A 15,421-nucleotide genomic window follows, 5' to 3' on the forward strand; every position below is an offset into this window, starting at 1 on the left:
CAGTAGCTGATAATTTAAATATAAGTGATTAGTGAAACATTCTTTTTATATATAAACATTGAAGTGAAGGTGTTAAACCTTTGCGCTTACTTTTTAAAAACATTAAGGTTGTGTGTCAAACCCTCAGCTCCTATTTCCCAGTAACAGGACTCCCTTAAACCAAACAGTAGGGGGAGAGGAGTGGAAGAATCATGGTGCAAAATTTCTTTAATTTTTTGTACAAAACTGCAAGTGACACTGCCACAGCTAAATATTGTGCCTCAAGAAGTGCTTATTCTCTTTAGAAGAGCAGAAGAATTGCAGTATATTCCTTGTTTTCCTGAAGAGAACAAGAAGAGACATTTCTCCAGAGCAAGTGCTCTGGGTTTTTAGTTTTCCAATCTGTAAAAGCATTTACAAGGTTCTTTCCCACTGTTTTGGGAAGATTTAAATTTTCTTAAGATATTTTCTTAAGATATATAATATAAGCATAGCTATCCTTACTAATCATGGGGTCTACTCTCCTCTCTCTCCCTCACTCTTTTTTTTTTCAAGTTTTATTTTTATTTATTTTTTTTTTTCTTATGACATGGCAGGGCACCAGGCTGGGTCCAGGGAAGAAACAGGGCCGACACTGGGTCCATCGCTGGTACAGGCAGGCTTTCCCGTTTCTCCATGGAAAAATCCACTAAGGTCTTTGTTATCCTGAAGAGAAAACAAGGGAAGACATTTCTCCAGAGCAAGTGCTCTGGGCTTAGTTTTCCAATCTGTAAAGGCATATACAAGGCTCTGGGGATTTAGTTCAGCAGAAGAGCGCTTGCCTGACGAGCGCAAGGTCTGCGGTTCGGTCCCCGGCTTGGGGGGGGGGGGGGGAAACAACAACTATAGATCAGAGAAGAAAAAAAAAACCAAGTCAATTTGGGAGGAGACTGTGGAGTCAGATTCCTGTGGCCACAGACTGCCACAGTCCATGCAGCTAGCACATGTCGACCTGCATCCTATAAGGCAAAGTATTAATCCTGAGTCAGGAAAATTGAGGTTTGCGCAGTTGTTCCAAAATGACTCTGGTCCCTTGATCTTAAAAGAGTTTATGAGAGCCCAGGAGAGAAAGAATAACCTTTTTTTTTTTTCTTTTGGCTTGGAATTTGGTGATAAGAGTCACACCTGCCTCCAGGCTGTTTACTGCGACTCCACCCACAGGCTGCAAAGAACAGTTTAACATTAAGAATTAAAGTTAAATTAGTAGTCAAAAGGCAAGTAACTTTGAAACCATGTTTTACCAACACACACGGACAGACATACTGATACTTGTGCACAAGCTTTGAGGCATGCTTAGAATTATTATTTTTTATTTTTTTTAATTGGCCATATAAGTTTTCAGGAATTCCAGTGGCAAATGGTATTATTTTGCCCATAATAGAACCACGTGGTTGATAAAAACAAAAGGAAACCTCTCCTCAACAGTAACATTCAGACTCACACAGATGCATGTTGTATACTCACAATGCCTCTATGCACATTGCCGCCAGCGCTAGGCTCCACGCGGCCCCCGCTCTCCGAGACCCGAACATTGCTGGGGCCATGACCCCCTGCGGCTCCTGCCGCCGCCTTGGGTCCCACATCCCCAGAGGCCAGCACCCAGTGCTCGTGGCTGCTCCCTAGTCGGGACTTTAAAAGTCCCAGGCAGGGGGCCCTGGGCTAGACTGCTGCTGCCGCCCCGCCTGGCGCCCGGAGGCGCGAAGCTGCGAGCCCATCTCCTCGGGCTGCAGAATTCCCTCGGCCCTTGGTCCGAGTGCCATTGACCCGATCCGGCCTCTTGGGTCGCAGATTGATTCTGCCCCATCGCCTTAGATGGAGGTACCACACGCTCCGGAGTACTCACGCCCATCCTTCCCGAAGGCTACCGACAGCTCCGATTGCTTTTCCCGTGGGCATCCTGCCCCATGCCGGGCCGCCAATTTGTGGGCTCTCTCTCTCTCTCTCTCTCTCTCTCTCTCCTTCCCCTCGCTTGGGGGGGGGAAGGGGCTTGTCCGCCCCTTCCTGGGTGGCCCTTTATCGCTCACGTGGGAGTGATGGCCACGGGTAGCCTCGGTGGTGTGTGGTCGCAGGGTGCCCCAAAGCCTCCAAGAACGACACGGACGCATGGGTCCCTGGAGAAAACCTCTAGGGCTTCTGTCTATTCAAATGAGGAACCTCCCAGATATACTCCAAAGGTGGGCACAAGAGAGGGGCCTCTGATTGGTCCCAAGGAGCTGTCCCTCAAGTGATGTCAGACTTCCTTCTCTTCCAGTTAAAGACAGGAAGGGAGGGACAGGCTGAGGTCAGCTGTGGCCCCTTAAAGGTGCAGCTGACCCCAACATAGCTGGATGAAATTTTCTATAGGACATCATACCTTCTATGAGAAATGATCCTTCAGAATATTCTCAGTATTTACTAAAGAATATTTCATTAGGAATAAACCTTCATTAGTGAAGAAGAGACTCCATTTCCTCAAGTTGTGAATCTAGTCTTTCATTCTTACTAATAAAACAATTTATCACATGTCCAGATAATTTCAAAATATCATTCCAGTGAGAACAGTAGAAATTTAAGAAAATACAGGTAATCATGTGGGAGAAAAAGTAGAAAACACTTGAAATGTGATTCATTCAGTATTTCTGGGGCTTTAGAGGTATATCCAGGGAAACAAAAGCAAAGTATATGTCCTGCTCTAATCTTGTGAGCTGGACCTATACAATACTGTAATAATTATATGTTTTAAATATTTATGTGGTTTGAAATCTTTAGTTATTAATATTGAATAGTTTATTCACGACACTTTGTCATGTTCTTCACACACACACACACACACACACACACACACACCTATATATTAATGAAAAGAAGTTGGGTGTATGAAAGTTTTGACTGCCGTGATTAGCAAGTTGAGTTGACAGAAGCAGCCAATACAACTTAAGAATTTTTATTTTTAGGAAATGAAGTGAGCCAGGCAGCGGTGGCTCAGGCCTGTAATCCTAGCTACTCAGGTGGATGAGATTTGAGTATTGTGGTTCAAAGTAAGCCTAGGAAGGAAAATCCATGAGACTCTTATCTCCAATTAACCAACAGAAAATCAGAAATGGCTGGGACTCAAGGTGGTAAAGCAGTAGCTTTTGATAAAAGAGCTCAGGGACAGCACCAAGGTCCTTAGTTCATGCCCCACAACTGATCAAAAAAATTTAAAAAAATTGTGATGCAGTGTCAAGTATGCCTAGCAGGTGTATATGGCCATTAAATTTGCTCCAAAAGAGTGAACTTTTCAATTGTCTTTGAATCTTTGGTATTATGTGGAAGACCTACAAGCAGCCCCACTGGTACATTTTAGTAATGTCTTAAAGATATCCTCTTAATAATAAAGAAAGTTGTAGAACTTTCTGTATAGGAGAACAGGTTAGGAATTTTTTTGTGATGGGATCTGATAATTGACAGCCTGAATCTGAGAGAGGAAGATATGTTCTGAAATCATACAGGACCCCTTTTTGGTATAACATTAGTGTAACTTTTATTTGGAGAATTGTGAAAGAAGTATGTGAGATGAACCTAGTTGCATTGGAAATAACCTAAGAAAAAGCACTCATGCACACAGAAAATGGGCAACATATTCACTGAATACATCCACCAACACATATGTAGAGATACATATTTGTATATTTATACCATATAGGCACACAGTGTGGTAGTAATGTCAATCCAGTATCTGTTATTGAAGAAAGGTATAATCTAATTAGTACTTCAATTATGAGGAATCATCTGGCAGCAATGTTTGGAAGAAAGAGAGTGTGAGGAATTTGAGGACAATCATATTAAAAGTTTTACAAATACATGGGTGAATAGATTGTAGAGGAAATGCCTCAGTTGTATCAATACAAATGTGCATGGAGTCTTGATTCTGGGAGAAGTGAAGAGCTTGGTCACTTGTTATTCACAAGCTAATAATCAAGGATATTTCTCAAGATAAATATATAGAAATGCTTTTTATTTTTACATCTCTCCCAGAAACTCCATAAACACTATTCCATATCATTTGATCATTAAAAAATACACTCAAAGCTTCTCTTTTCAACTATATATACCCAAAGTTAGATATTCCTGCTTTCTCAACACATTAATTTTTTAAACTAACAAAAAATAAAGTTCTAGGATTATCAAGTCATTGCTTTCTATTTTCTACTCTTGTCTCTGTACATTTCCTTCATTCTAACTTTCAGTTTAATTTCTTAATATTCTGAATTAGTCTAGAACTGTAAAATGAAGAGTTCATGGAGAACGAGGGTACCTTACTTGTCCTCAGTCCTTTAACACATGGGGTATAAAGGGCACAGAAGATTTGCTTAAAATTTTGCCATGTCATGATTCTGTCATTATATCCACCTTTCTGTTTATTCCACTGTGTGACATCTGAGCACAATTCTGTCACTTGCTAACAAATTACAATGTGTAACTATTTGATATCTAGGCACATTCCCAGAATTTGGTTCTGTTCCTCTTCTACATGAGTGAATATGGTGTTTATCCAAGCCATATTACTTGGATAATATCAGTGACATGCTAGTTCTGTAGAAGTTACAGTATTTTATCAGTTAATATATTTATGGATACACATAGAAAACTTTCTGAACAGGTATACAACTTTCATTGTTTGATATAGTGATTGTGGTACACATTACCGGTTGTCAGAAAGTTACTTGTATGCTTCTGAAAAAATATACATTCATATACTACACAGACTACTGTTAGGTACTTAAAAGTTACCTTATTAGATGTCAGGTTTACTATAATTGCAAAAGTCATTAGACAATGAACAAAGTGTAACCACATTAAACATATGCTATTTGCACATTAAAGAGAAAAGGTAAAATATGATTTATCTGTATTAGGGCTAGCTCCGTCACTCATCCGGCCTTGATTTTTTGCTAGTTATTTTAGAAATATGTCTCACAGGCTATTTTCTTAGAATTGCTTTCAACCACAATTCTCTGAATTTTATCCACCTGAATAGTTTACAATCCACTTTTAAACATTTCTTTTCAAAATTCTTTTCACTGAATCTATGACTTGCTTATTTCTCAAACTGTAGATAATGGGATTTAACACAGGGATTATAACAGTGTAAAACAGGGAGTCTATCATTTCTTCATCCTTTACCTGTTGAGAAGCAGGATGCACATACATGAAGAGAAGGGGCCCATAGTATAAAGACACAGAGAAGAGATGAGCTCCACAGGTAGAGAAGGCCTTTCGTATCACTTTGGCAGATTTCTTTTTTAAGATGGCAAAGAGAACAAATGTGTAAGATACAAGAACAGTCAAAATAGTAAACACTTGAATTGAACCAGAAAAAATAAAAACAATTATATAATTAATAGAAGGATCAGTGCAGGAAATCTTAAACAATGATATAATGTCACAATAAAAATGATGTATTGTGTTGGAATTACAGAAGGTTAATCTCAACAAAAAACCTTCATGAAGTATAGCATGGAGAAGCCCACCTATAAATGACAAGGCTATAAGACGAATGCATAGTTTATTGGTCATTATCGCTGGATAGTGTAAGGGATTGCATATGGCAGCATAGCGATCATAAGCCATGGCTGCCAAAAGAAAACATTCAGTGGTTGCACTGAGATTAAGTAAAAAAAATTGTGTCATGCATTGGGACAGAGAAATGGTGTTAGTTTTCATTAAGAAGTTACCCAGCATCTTTGGAATCACAACCGATGATATAGATGCATCCACAGAAGCTAAACTCCCAAGGAAGAAGTACATGGGGATGTGAAGGTGAGAGTCCTTCCAGATGAGAGTAATCAGACCCAGGTTTCCGACAACAGTGATGAAGTACACCCCCAGGAACAGCAGGAACAGAGGGATTTTCCACTGTGGTCGGTGTGTGAGTCCTATGAGAACAAGCTCTGACAGCAACGTTGCATTTTCCCTCTGCATGTTCGTACAGGATGTCCCCTGCAACTAAAGGAAGTAGGAGTAGAGGACATTCAGTGGGGCTTATGAAGTAAACTCTAGAATAGTGGAATTGAAATAAGGCAAAGATTTAATGGAATGAAATTTTAGTTTTACTTACTATTATTATAAAAGAAGGAAACATTTTCAGAGAGAAATAGATACAGTAATTTCATTCATGTTAATTCAAAGTGAATAAACAGGTTTGAAGAGTGAAAATTTGTCTAATAGACATGTGAAATTTGTAGAAAGTATGTTGATGTTTTAGAAAATCCTATTTCTGGATCATAGAGACAGTGTCAAAGGAAAGCATCTTTGTAAGTCCTTGGTGATGATGTGAATTGAATAGTGAAAAATAATCTCATTTAGTTGGAATACAATCATGATTTTTAACTCACTGAAATTCTGTCTCTCTGTGTCTCTGTCTCTGTCTCTCTGTTTCTGTGTGTGTGTGTGTGTCTGTCTGTGCCTGTGCTTGTGTCTGTGTCTGTCTGTATCTGGGCTTAACTAAAGGCACTTTCACAAAGTTTTTATGCTTGTGGCTGGCATCCTACTACTTGAGCCACTCCTCTAATTTAGTATATTCTTGGTTAATTAGAGATGGACTCTCAATTTTTTCCTGGCTTGGCTTTGAACCTTATTTATTAGATCACAGCCTCCTGAGTAGCTAGGATTACAGGTGTAACCTACCAGTTGCTTAGTTGAAATCTTAACATAGATATAAGCATTGAAAAACTATTGTATTTAGCTCATCATATAATAGTAGATTAAAACGGGTTGCTGGTAAGAAACATTACTAGGAACATTAATGAAATAATCTCTCATTTTCAAGGCTTTTTAACCAGATTATATATCAGAACTGTCTTGAGACTTTTAGAAAAACATAGATTATGACATAGTTCAGTGTAAATTGATTTAGTACTTTTCAAATAAATTGTTATCATCTGGATTTTATTAACCATCACCAGATGATTTCAACTCACATAAGATGATTGTAATACAACAATGGGAGTATGAAGTAGACAGAACTAGAATAAAAAATTTAACAGAGACACTAGTGGGAAGTGACACAGTGAACCATTCAATGAATAGACATTTATAAAACAATGAACTGGACAACTGGATGAAGTACTAACATTCTGAAAAGAATGTCTGCTTCATAGATAAATGACATATGCCTCACAGTATGAATCTAATAAGGCATAACAACAATAATGTTGTAGAGGATTGAATTAGAGTCATGGATGTCTTACCTATTGCTGAACATACAAAGAGAACAAAGACAAGAAAAGTTAAAAGATGTGTATTCATTTATTCTGTGGCCAACACTGTCTGTTTTCTACTACCTAATTTTCATCTCAGGCAGAAGCTCTTAGCCATCGTGAAAACCAAGGAATAAGAAACTGATATTTTATTTCTGCTAGCATGACAATAAAGACATTTATCTACAATGAAATTTACCCACAGCTAGTTTTGGATGGAATATGAAGAGATGAAGAAAAATATCCAAATACTAAAAATATTATCATCAAAGACAACATTGCAAAGACTCCAGCATAAACATCTTGTATCTCCCACAATGGCTTTAATAGGCACATCTGAAATTCAGCAGCACTTAAAACACTCATGGAACTAGTGTGTGTTAGAACCTCAATTTGGATATTGATTTTTCTCCTCTTCCATTACTGAATATTTCTTTCCCAATTATTACACCAATCTCCCAGTAGAATTTCTAAGTTAAACTCAGTTTCTATCAAAACATATCTTCCAGTTACAAACAGGTTGAGTTAAAAATGAAGAATGAATACTGACACGAGTACTACTGGAAAGTTGAGGCTTCCAGTTCTTTTTTTTTTTTTTTTTTTGGCCAGTCCTGGGGCTTGGACTCAGGGCCTGAGCACTGTCCCTGGCTTCTTCCCGCTCAAGGCTAGCACTCTGCCACTTGAGTCACAGCGCCACTTCTGGCCGTTTTCTGTATATGTGGTGCTGGGGAATCGAACCTAGGGCCTCGTGTATCCGAGGCAGGCACTCTTGCCACTAGGCTATATCCCCAGCCTGAGGCTTCCAGTTCTAAAGAGAGAAAAGACACTGGGAATGATACTGTGAAGGACATTGCTAGAAGCGAAGATAACCACTGCAATAGCATCAAGAGTTAAATAAAGGCAACTGAAGACTGAAATTTAAAAATAAATTAGTGGCAATAGTGAGACTAGTGTCCTGTGTATGATAGGGATGGTGTCACAGAATAGTAGGAAATAAATGGGAAGCAAGTAGCAGTACATCCAGGGGAAGATGCACAGTTTTGTAAGAAATGTTAACAGAGTTGACATTTGTCTATTGGTTATAAAAGACTGTAATTTTTCTCCTTACCTATATAGAAACCTAATAAAAGACTTCAACCAAGAGGCTAAACAAACGAGGGGAGAAAAGAGGAAGGCATCAAGGAAGAAAAAAACAGAAGAGATGTAGAAAGAAAATCTTGGATAAAAACGGGAAAATGACTGAAGAAAAATAGATAGAGTTTAATAAGAACATGATGGGTGTAGAAAAAGGAGTCAGAATACAAAGGAAGGAAGTGTCAGGACGTTTTAAGATAAAGAGCAGATTTTAAGTGTTTTGAGTGTGAATGCTGGTCATTGACTCTTCCTAGTCATGAGAATTACTTTTCTTTGTTATAAATTAAAATTCACATTCCTATAGAAATATATTTCTGATATTTTCCTATGTTTCTGATCTTTTCCAAAAATAGACATTTATTTCACATATAACTTTGGAAATTTGGGTTAATGGTATATATATTGTTACTTTATATATTTTTACTTTCTTTTTTTTTTTTTTTCTTCTTTTTTTGCCAGTCCTGGGCCTTGTACTCAGGGCCTGGAGCACTGTCCCTGTCTTCTTTTTTGCTCAAGGCTAGCACTCTGCCACTTGAGCCACAGCGCCATTTCTGGTTGTTTTCTATATATGTGGTGCTTGGGAATTGAACCCAGGGCTTCATGTATATGAGGCAAGCACTCTTGCCACTAGGCCGTATTCCCAGCTATTTTTACTTTCTTTCCCTATTGAAATGTTACTTTATCAGAGCCATTACAACAATTAGAACTACATTTCTTGAAAAATCTTGCTGATTTTGTGAGAGAGAACTTTTTTTCCCACAGTTTTTTCTAAGTGAATAAAATTGAATTGAAGACTGCATTACACACACCCTCACACATACACACATACATATATTATATTATATTATATTATATTATATTATATATTCAGCATAATAAAATTTATCATTTATATTATATATGTATGTTAGAGGTATATACTAGAAATATAGAGATATGGGGCTGGGGATATGGCCTAGTGGCAAGAGTGCTTGCCTCATATGCATGAGGCCCTGGGTTCGATTCCCCAGCACCACATATACAGAAAATGGCCAGAAGTGGTGCTGTGGCTCAAGTGGCAGAGTGCTAGCCTTGAGCAAGAAGAAGCCAGGGACAGTGTTCAGGCCCTGAGTCCAAGCCCCAGGACTGGCCAAAAAAAAAAAAAAGAAATATAGAGATATATGTATATAATATAAATACATAATAATATCTATTATATGATGTCAATATTTCCAGATGTAAATAGTGATCATTTGCTTCCATTTAATCACAAATCACATGATAATATAATATTATCAGTATGCTTCCATATAGGTACTTAATAAAATAATAAGTGCACCAATCCTGTGTGTTTTAGAGAACCTAGATCACTGGAGAAACTAAACTTGAAAATAGGTTTCTGTGTATTTTCCTTCTGAATAAATTATATATACCATTCTCTCTCTCTATATATATATGTATATATATGATTAGATTATTTTTAGTATGATGCAAGTAGGAAATTATAAATAGTTAAGTCACAATTTGAGTCAGACAATATGATTAAACAATAATATATGCTGAATTTCTTAAATCTAAGTATCATGGAGACCTCAAGCTTTATAAAATAAGTTTTAAATCAATATTTCAGTTCCTCACAACTTCAAGTCATTGTTAGGCTAGATAAGTAATAAAGAATATTTGAAAAGAATAATTCAGGTTTATTACTTATTCATATTTAATCAAAAAGATAAAAACACATAGGTAAATCTTTTTATTGCTATCGCTGTTTTTATTTACACCTCACAAGCCAAATATAAAATTATTATAAATTGAATACCAAGTAAAACATTCAAAAAGTAACATAAAGGAAAGTATTTATCTCTTACCCATACTTTGACCCTTAAAAGTGATCAGAAATGTACTAACTACCTTACCTATGTAACTGTAACTCTCCTGTACATCACATTGATGGAAAAAAAGAAAGTGGTCAGACTTTCTAAAGCAGAAAAACACAGTAACACAGAAATATCCCTAACACAGGCAGCGATTCTTTTCATGGTGATCCCTTTTGGAAGACTCATTCCCCAAGCTTAAACACGTTATTTATACACGTGTTCCTCAACACAAGAATCACAGAATTGTACAGTGTGTGCTTCCTCGTGAAGAGAAAAGCTTGGAGAAATTCCCACGAGAAAGCCTTAGGAGTCCCTGTAGACCATGGATGCTTCACTGCAGGACAGGCCATTTTGGACACACAGCACAAGTCCACATGGCCTGAAAGACATAACAGATTCTAGCATCATAAACATCCATCGACTCCATGCAAATACAGTTCTGACCATTGAAATTATGGTGATGCCATTGCTGCCAGTTGCCTATCATCTGCATATTAGGCATGTCATATAGAACAAAGTATTGATCATTATTATTTTTCCTAAGATAATGAGAAAATTATTTGTAGAATCTGTGGACTAGGTTTACTTCTTAAGTTATTTGTAATTAAAATTGTCTTCTTGTTTAAATTGGAGGCATAGAGCTAGCTCCTCCACTAGTCTAAAATCTGATGAAAAACCCTAATGGGGGAAAAGGAAAGAAAACATGGACACAGGACTAGAGGGGAGGGTGGCCTGGACCTCGGCTCCACCACATCAGTGTCTCAACATGCCCCAAGAAGTTTGTTAAAATAAAGATTCTGTTCTAGTGGTTTTGTATCCAGCTCAGCCATCTTCCTTTATAGAAAGAAAATCGTAGAAAAAAGACCTTCCTCACAGGAAGGCTAAGAGTATTATAGAGCCTCAGTCACTGAGGAAGCTAATGATTGAAAATGTGATGGTTGGAGAATCCAGAAGCAGGAAGGAGGTATGGTCAGGAAAGCAGCACCGGACTTCAAGCACTGTGTATTTTCCTCCAACATAGAAGAAAACCACTGAGGACTTTTAAACAGAAATGTAACTTGTTCATTTTTTTCCTTTAGGTATAAACCCAGACCTGTCAATAGATAATAATTCAGAAAAATACTCACTTTAATGTTGGAGGCTTTTAGATTTGATATCTAAGTAGAATACTCTATATGTTTTTAATCAATATTTTGTCTTCCCTCAACATGTACAAACAATAGAGGAAAAGCAGAGTTCATATTTTGAATTGCCAGTTGAAGCCATTGTTTATTGAATATTTTTGGAATAAAATAATAAAACAAACATGACTATATATTATCCATAATATTCTTAGAGACTTTAAAAAGTGATGGTTTCATAGGATTCCCAAGAACTTTTGTTGAAAGCGATAAAATTGATCACATCTATCTTAGAGTAGAGCATTTTACTCAGTCATTGGTCTCATTTACTTCATCAAAACCTATGCTAATCTCATTTTCTCATCAGAGAAGTCTCTTTTTAAGTCTTTAGCCCACTTGTTGAGGGGGCTGTTAGTTCTTTGAGGTTTTGTTTTGGAGGAATGTAATTTTTTTAGTTCTGCATGTATTTTAGATATGAGCCCTTTGTCCATTGTATGGCCGGTAAAGATCTTTTCCCAATCTGTGGGCTTTCTGTTTATCTTGCGAGTTATGTTCTTTGCCTAGCGGAAGCTCTGCAGTTTGATGCAGTCCCATTTGCCCATCCTTTCCTTGATTTGTAGCATTTCTGGGTCTTTGTTAAGGAAGTTTCGTCCTGTGCCAAGGAGCCCAAGTTTTTCTCCTACTCCTACTTTTAGTGTTTTCAGGGTATCTGTTTTAATTTCGAGGTCTTTGATCCATTTGTTATTGATTTTGTTGTGGGGTGATATACAAGGATCTAGTTTTAGTTTGTTGCAGGTGTTGAACCAGTTTTGCCAGCACCATTTGTTAAAGAGGCTATCTTTCTTCCATCCTATTTTTTTAGCTCCTTTATCAAATATTAAGTAGGCATAGTTCTGCAGGCTCATTTCTGGGTCTTCAATTCTGTTCCATTGGTCTTCAGGCCTGTTCCGGTGCCAATACCAAGCTGCTTTTATTACTATAGCTTTATAATACAGCTTGAAGTTTGGCCAAGAGACATATGAAAAAGTGCTCTACATTACTGGCCATAAAAGAAATGCAAATCAAAACAACATTGAGATTCTACCTCACCCCAGTAAGAATGTCTTTTATCAAGAAAACTAACAATAATAAATGTTGGAGGGGATGTGGCCAAAAGGGAAACCTAGTTCATTGTTGGTGGGAATGTAAACTGGTTCAGTCACTCTGGAAAGCAGTATGGAGATTCCTCAGAAGGCTAAACATAGAGCTCCCCAATGACCCAGCAGCCCCACTTTTGGGTATCTACCCAAAAGACCACAAACAAGAACACACTAAAGCCACCAGCACAATAATGTTCATCGCAGCACAATTTTTCATAGCTAAAATATGGAACCAGCCCAGAAGCCACTCAGTAGATGAGTTGATCTGGAAAATGTGGTGCATATACACAATGGAATTTTATGCCTCTATCAGAAAGAATGACATTGCCCCATTTGTAAGAAAATGGAAGGACTTGGAAAAAATTATACTAAGTGAAGTGGGCCAGACCCAAAGAAACATGGACTCTATGGTCTCCCTCATAGGGAATAATTAGCACAGGTTTAGGCTAGTCACAGCAGAGGATCACAAGAGCCAAATAGCTATGCCCTTATGAAAGCATGAATGATGCTAAGTAAAACGAGCTCCATGTTATAGAAATGACTGTTATATCACTGTTGTAATTACTTTCAACATGCCATGTGAAACCATAGCTTCTATTGTTGATGATCCTCTTGTATCCCCTTCCTGTGGTTGTACCCGCACTATCACTGTATCTCATCTGAGTACACTGGATACTGTATATACTGGCATTGGAACTAGGGAAGTGAAAGGGAATATCAAAATCAAGAGACAAAGGATAAAAAGACAAATGACTCCAAAAGCAATACTTACAAAACCATTTGATGTGAACCAACTGAACTCATGGGGGGAGAGGGAAAAGGGAAGGGAGGAGGGGAGAATGAGGGAGGAGGTAACAAACCATAAAAGAAATGTACCCAAGGCCTAATGTATGAAACTGTAACCTCTCTGTACATCACTTTGACAATAAATAAGAAAAGAAAAAGAAAAAAAAAGCCTGGGCAATTATTTCTACTTGTCCGTTTGTTTTTACACTCTAAGGCAACACATCATGGAAAGATTCAAGATGATTTTGTGGGCTCTGCCTCTTCCCCATTTCCTTCTTCTCTACCTCCTCCAATTATCAACCTGGGCGACAAGGAGCATGTAGAAAAAATATACTACACAAAATTTCCTGGCAGTATATTATGCAAAACCAAGGAGTAAACAATAGGATGTGTGGAGGTAACTCTTAACTAAATCAATTTGACTTAAGTGACTCCTGCCCTAAATTATTTATGATTATCTCCTTACTCATAATTTTTATTATTTTTACCACAAAAATATAGTGACATGGATTTCTACTTTTAACCTTTTCAAAAGTATATGTTGAGTGACATTTCACTGAGGTTTGTGTCCACATTGCCACATTACTGACAAGCCAGCATGACTTGGAGCTGTTATTTGGCATGGATAAATCTCTTCTGTGAATTTAGTCTTCACATCTTTGACCATTGTTTATTTGGGCTAACAAATTTCATATATATATTTTTATATGTATATATATATTTATATATATGTTTAAGTGTTTGTCAAATATGTGACACATACGCATAACTTTTTAATGTTAAATAAGTTATGTAAGATTGACATTGAAGTAGGAGCTGATTTTTCTGCATAGAAACTTTATGAGCAAAACCAGTGTCTAAGGGAGTGTGTCCAGAGGGTTGCATCATTCATTTATTATAGTAGACAAAAAGTTTCTAGAGAGAAATTTGAATTCATTTTGAAAGGAACCCCAAGTAATTCTGGCTGAGTAAACATTGTTAGGGGAATATATGCTTAACTGAATACTAGTGATTCATTTTGGTAAGCTAACTACTCAGGAGGCAAGATTAGGGAGAATCAAGGCTATTGACTTTGCTCAGGCAAAAGCGTTCCTAAGACCTATGTCAAAGAGTAGCTGAAAGCAATGGTATGTGCTTACTGTTCCAGCTATGTGAGAAGCTGAGATCTAGAGAACCAGACTGGGTCAAAAAATAAATAAAAAGCCTACAAACCCTATCTCAACATAAAAAGCTAGATATGATGAACATACCTATCATCCCAGCCACCACTGGAAAAATAAATAGGAGAATCATGATCTAAGCCTGTCCCAGATAAAGAGTGAGACTCTACTACAAAGTAATCACATGTGAAAGGGCTGGAGGCATGACACAGGTAGGAAAGCACCAGCCTAAGATGCTTTAATCACTGAGCTCAAAGCTCATGACTGCATAAACAACATAGTTTATTATATCTTGTATATTGACACATAAGAAACTAAATTATCAAAATATTTCATATCTGTATTTATATGTTCATATTTATCTGTATTTATATATTTAGATACTTATATATTCAACTATTACATATATACATGATTGGTTATCAAGAATGATTGTTAAAACTTACTGAAAAGGTAATATTCTTTAATCAAACTTCTGTATAAGAACAAAATCTGGAAGAGGATTTTATGACATGATAGAAGACATAACTTACTTGAGTTTTACCAAGTACATATATGAATACTTTTTGCAGAGTGATCCTGACTGGTATATGTAAAAATGGGTGGAAGTGGAAAGGAAGATAGCTCATTGATTAAACTATGAGTGTATGAAATAAGAGGAAACCTAATATTTAAGATCTTCTCATAAGTGAGGCTGACAAACTTGCCTATTTCTATGTATTTCACACACACATACATAGCGTGCTATGACATCACATTTTCTTATTATTAATAGATGCTTGTCAACATGTTCAGTAATATGTTATAGTACCTACTGAGATGGTTCTGATTTCCTATTCACACAATCTAGAAGAGTGGCTCTTCTGCCACATTTCTTCTCTATGTCCATGAAACTTAATGCTTCTGTCTCAACTATTAGTTTCTGAACCAGAAAATCTTCTCACACTGCATAATTGTATTAGTCATTGCATATATCATAAAAATAAA

The 15,421-nt window shown here is 37.1% G+C and overlaps 1 protein-coding gene across 1 annotated transcript; it reads right to left on the minus strand.

Annotated features, from left to right (window-relative positions):
- Positions 1–5,031: 5,031 nt before the first annotated feature.
- On the minus strand, positions 5,032–5,961 carry LOC125351266 (olfactory receptor 187-like). Its single transcript, XM_048345970.1, has one exon. The coding sequence runs from the start codon at positions 5,959–5,961 to the stop codon at positions 5,032–5,034; it is 930 nt and encodes a 309-aa protein (XP_048201927.1).
- Positions 5,962–15,421: the final 9,460 nt, after the last annotated feature.

The sequence above is a fragment of the Perognathus longimembris genome, chromosome 5 (genome assembly GCF_023159225.1).
Source record: "Perognathus longimembris pacificus isolate PPM17 chromosome 5, ASM2315922v1, whole genome shotgun sequence".
Classification (NCBI taxonomy): Eukaryota; Metazoa; Chordata; class Mammalia; order Rodentia; family Heteromyidae; genus Perognathus; species Perognathus longimembris.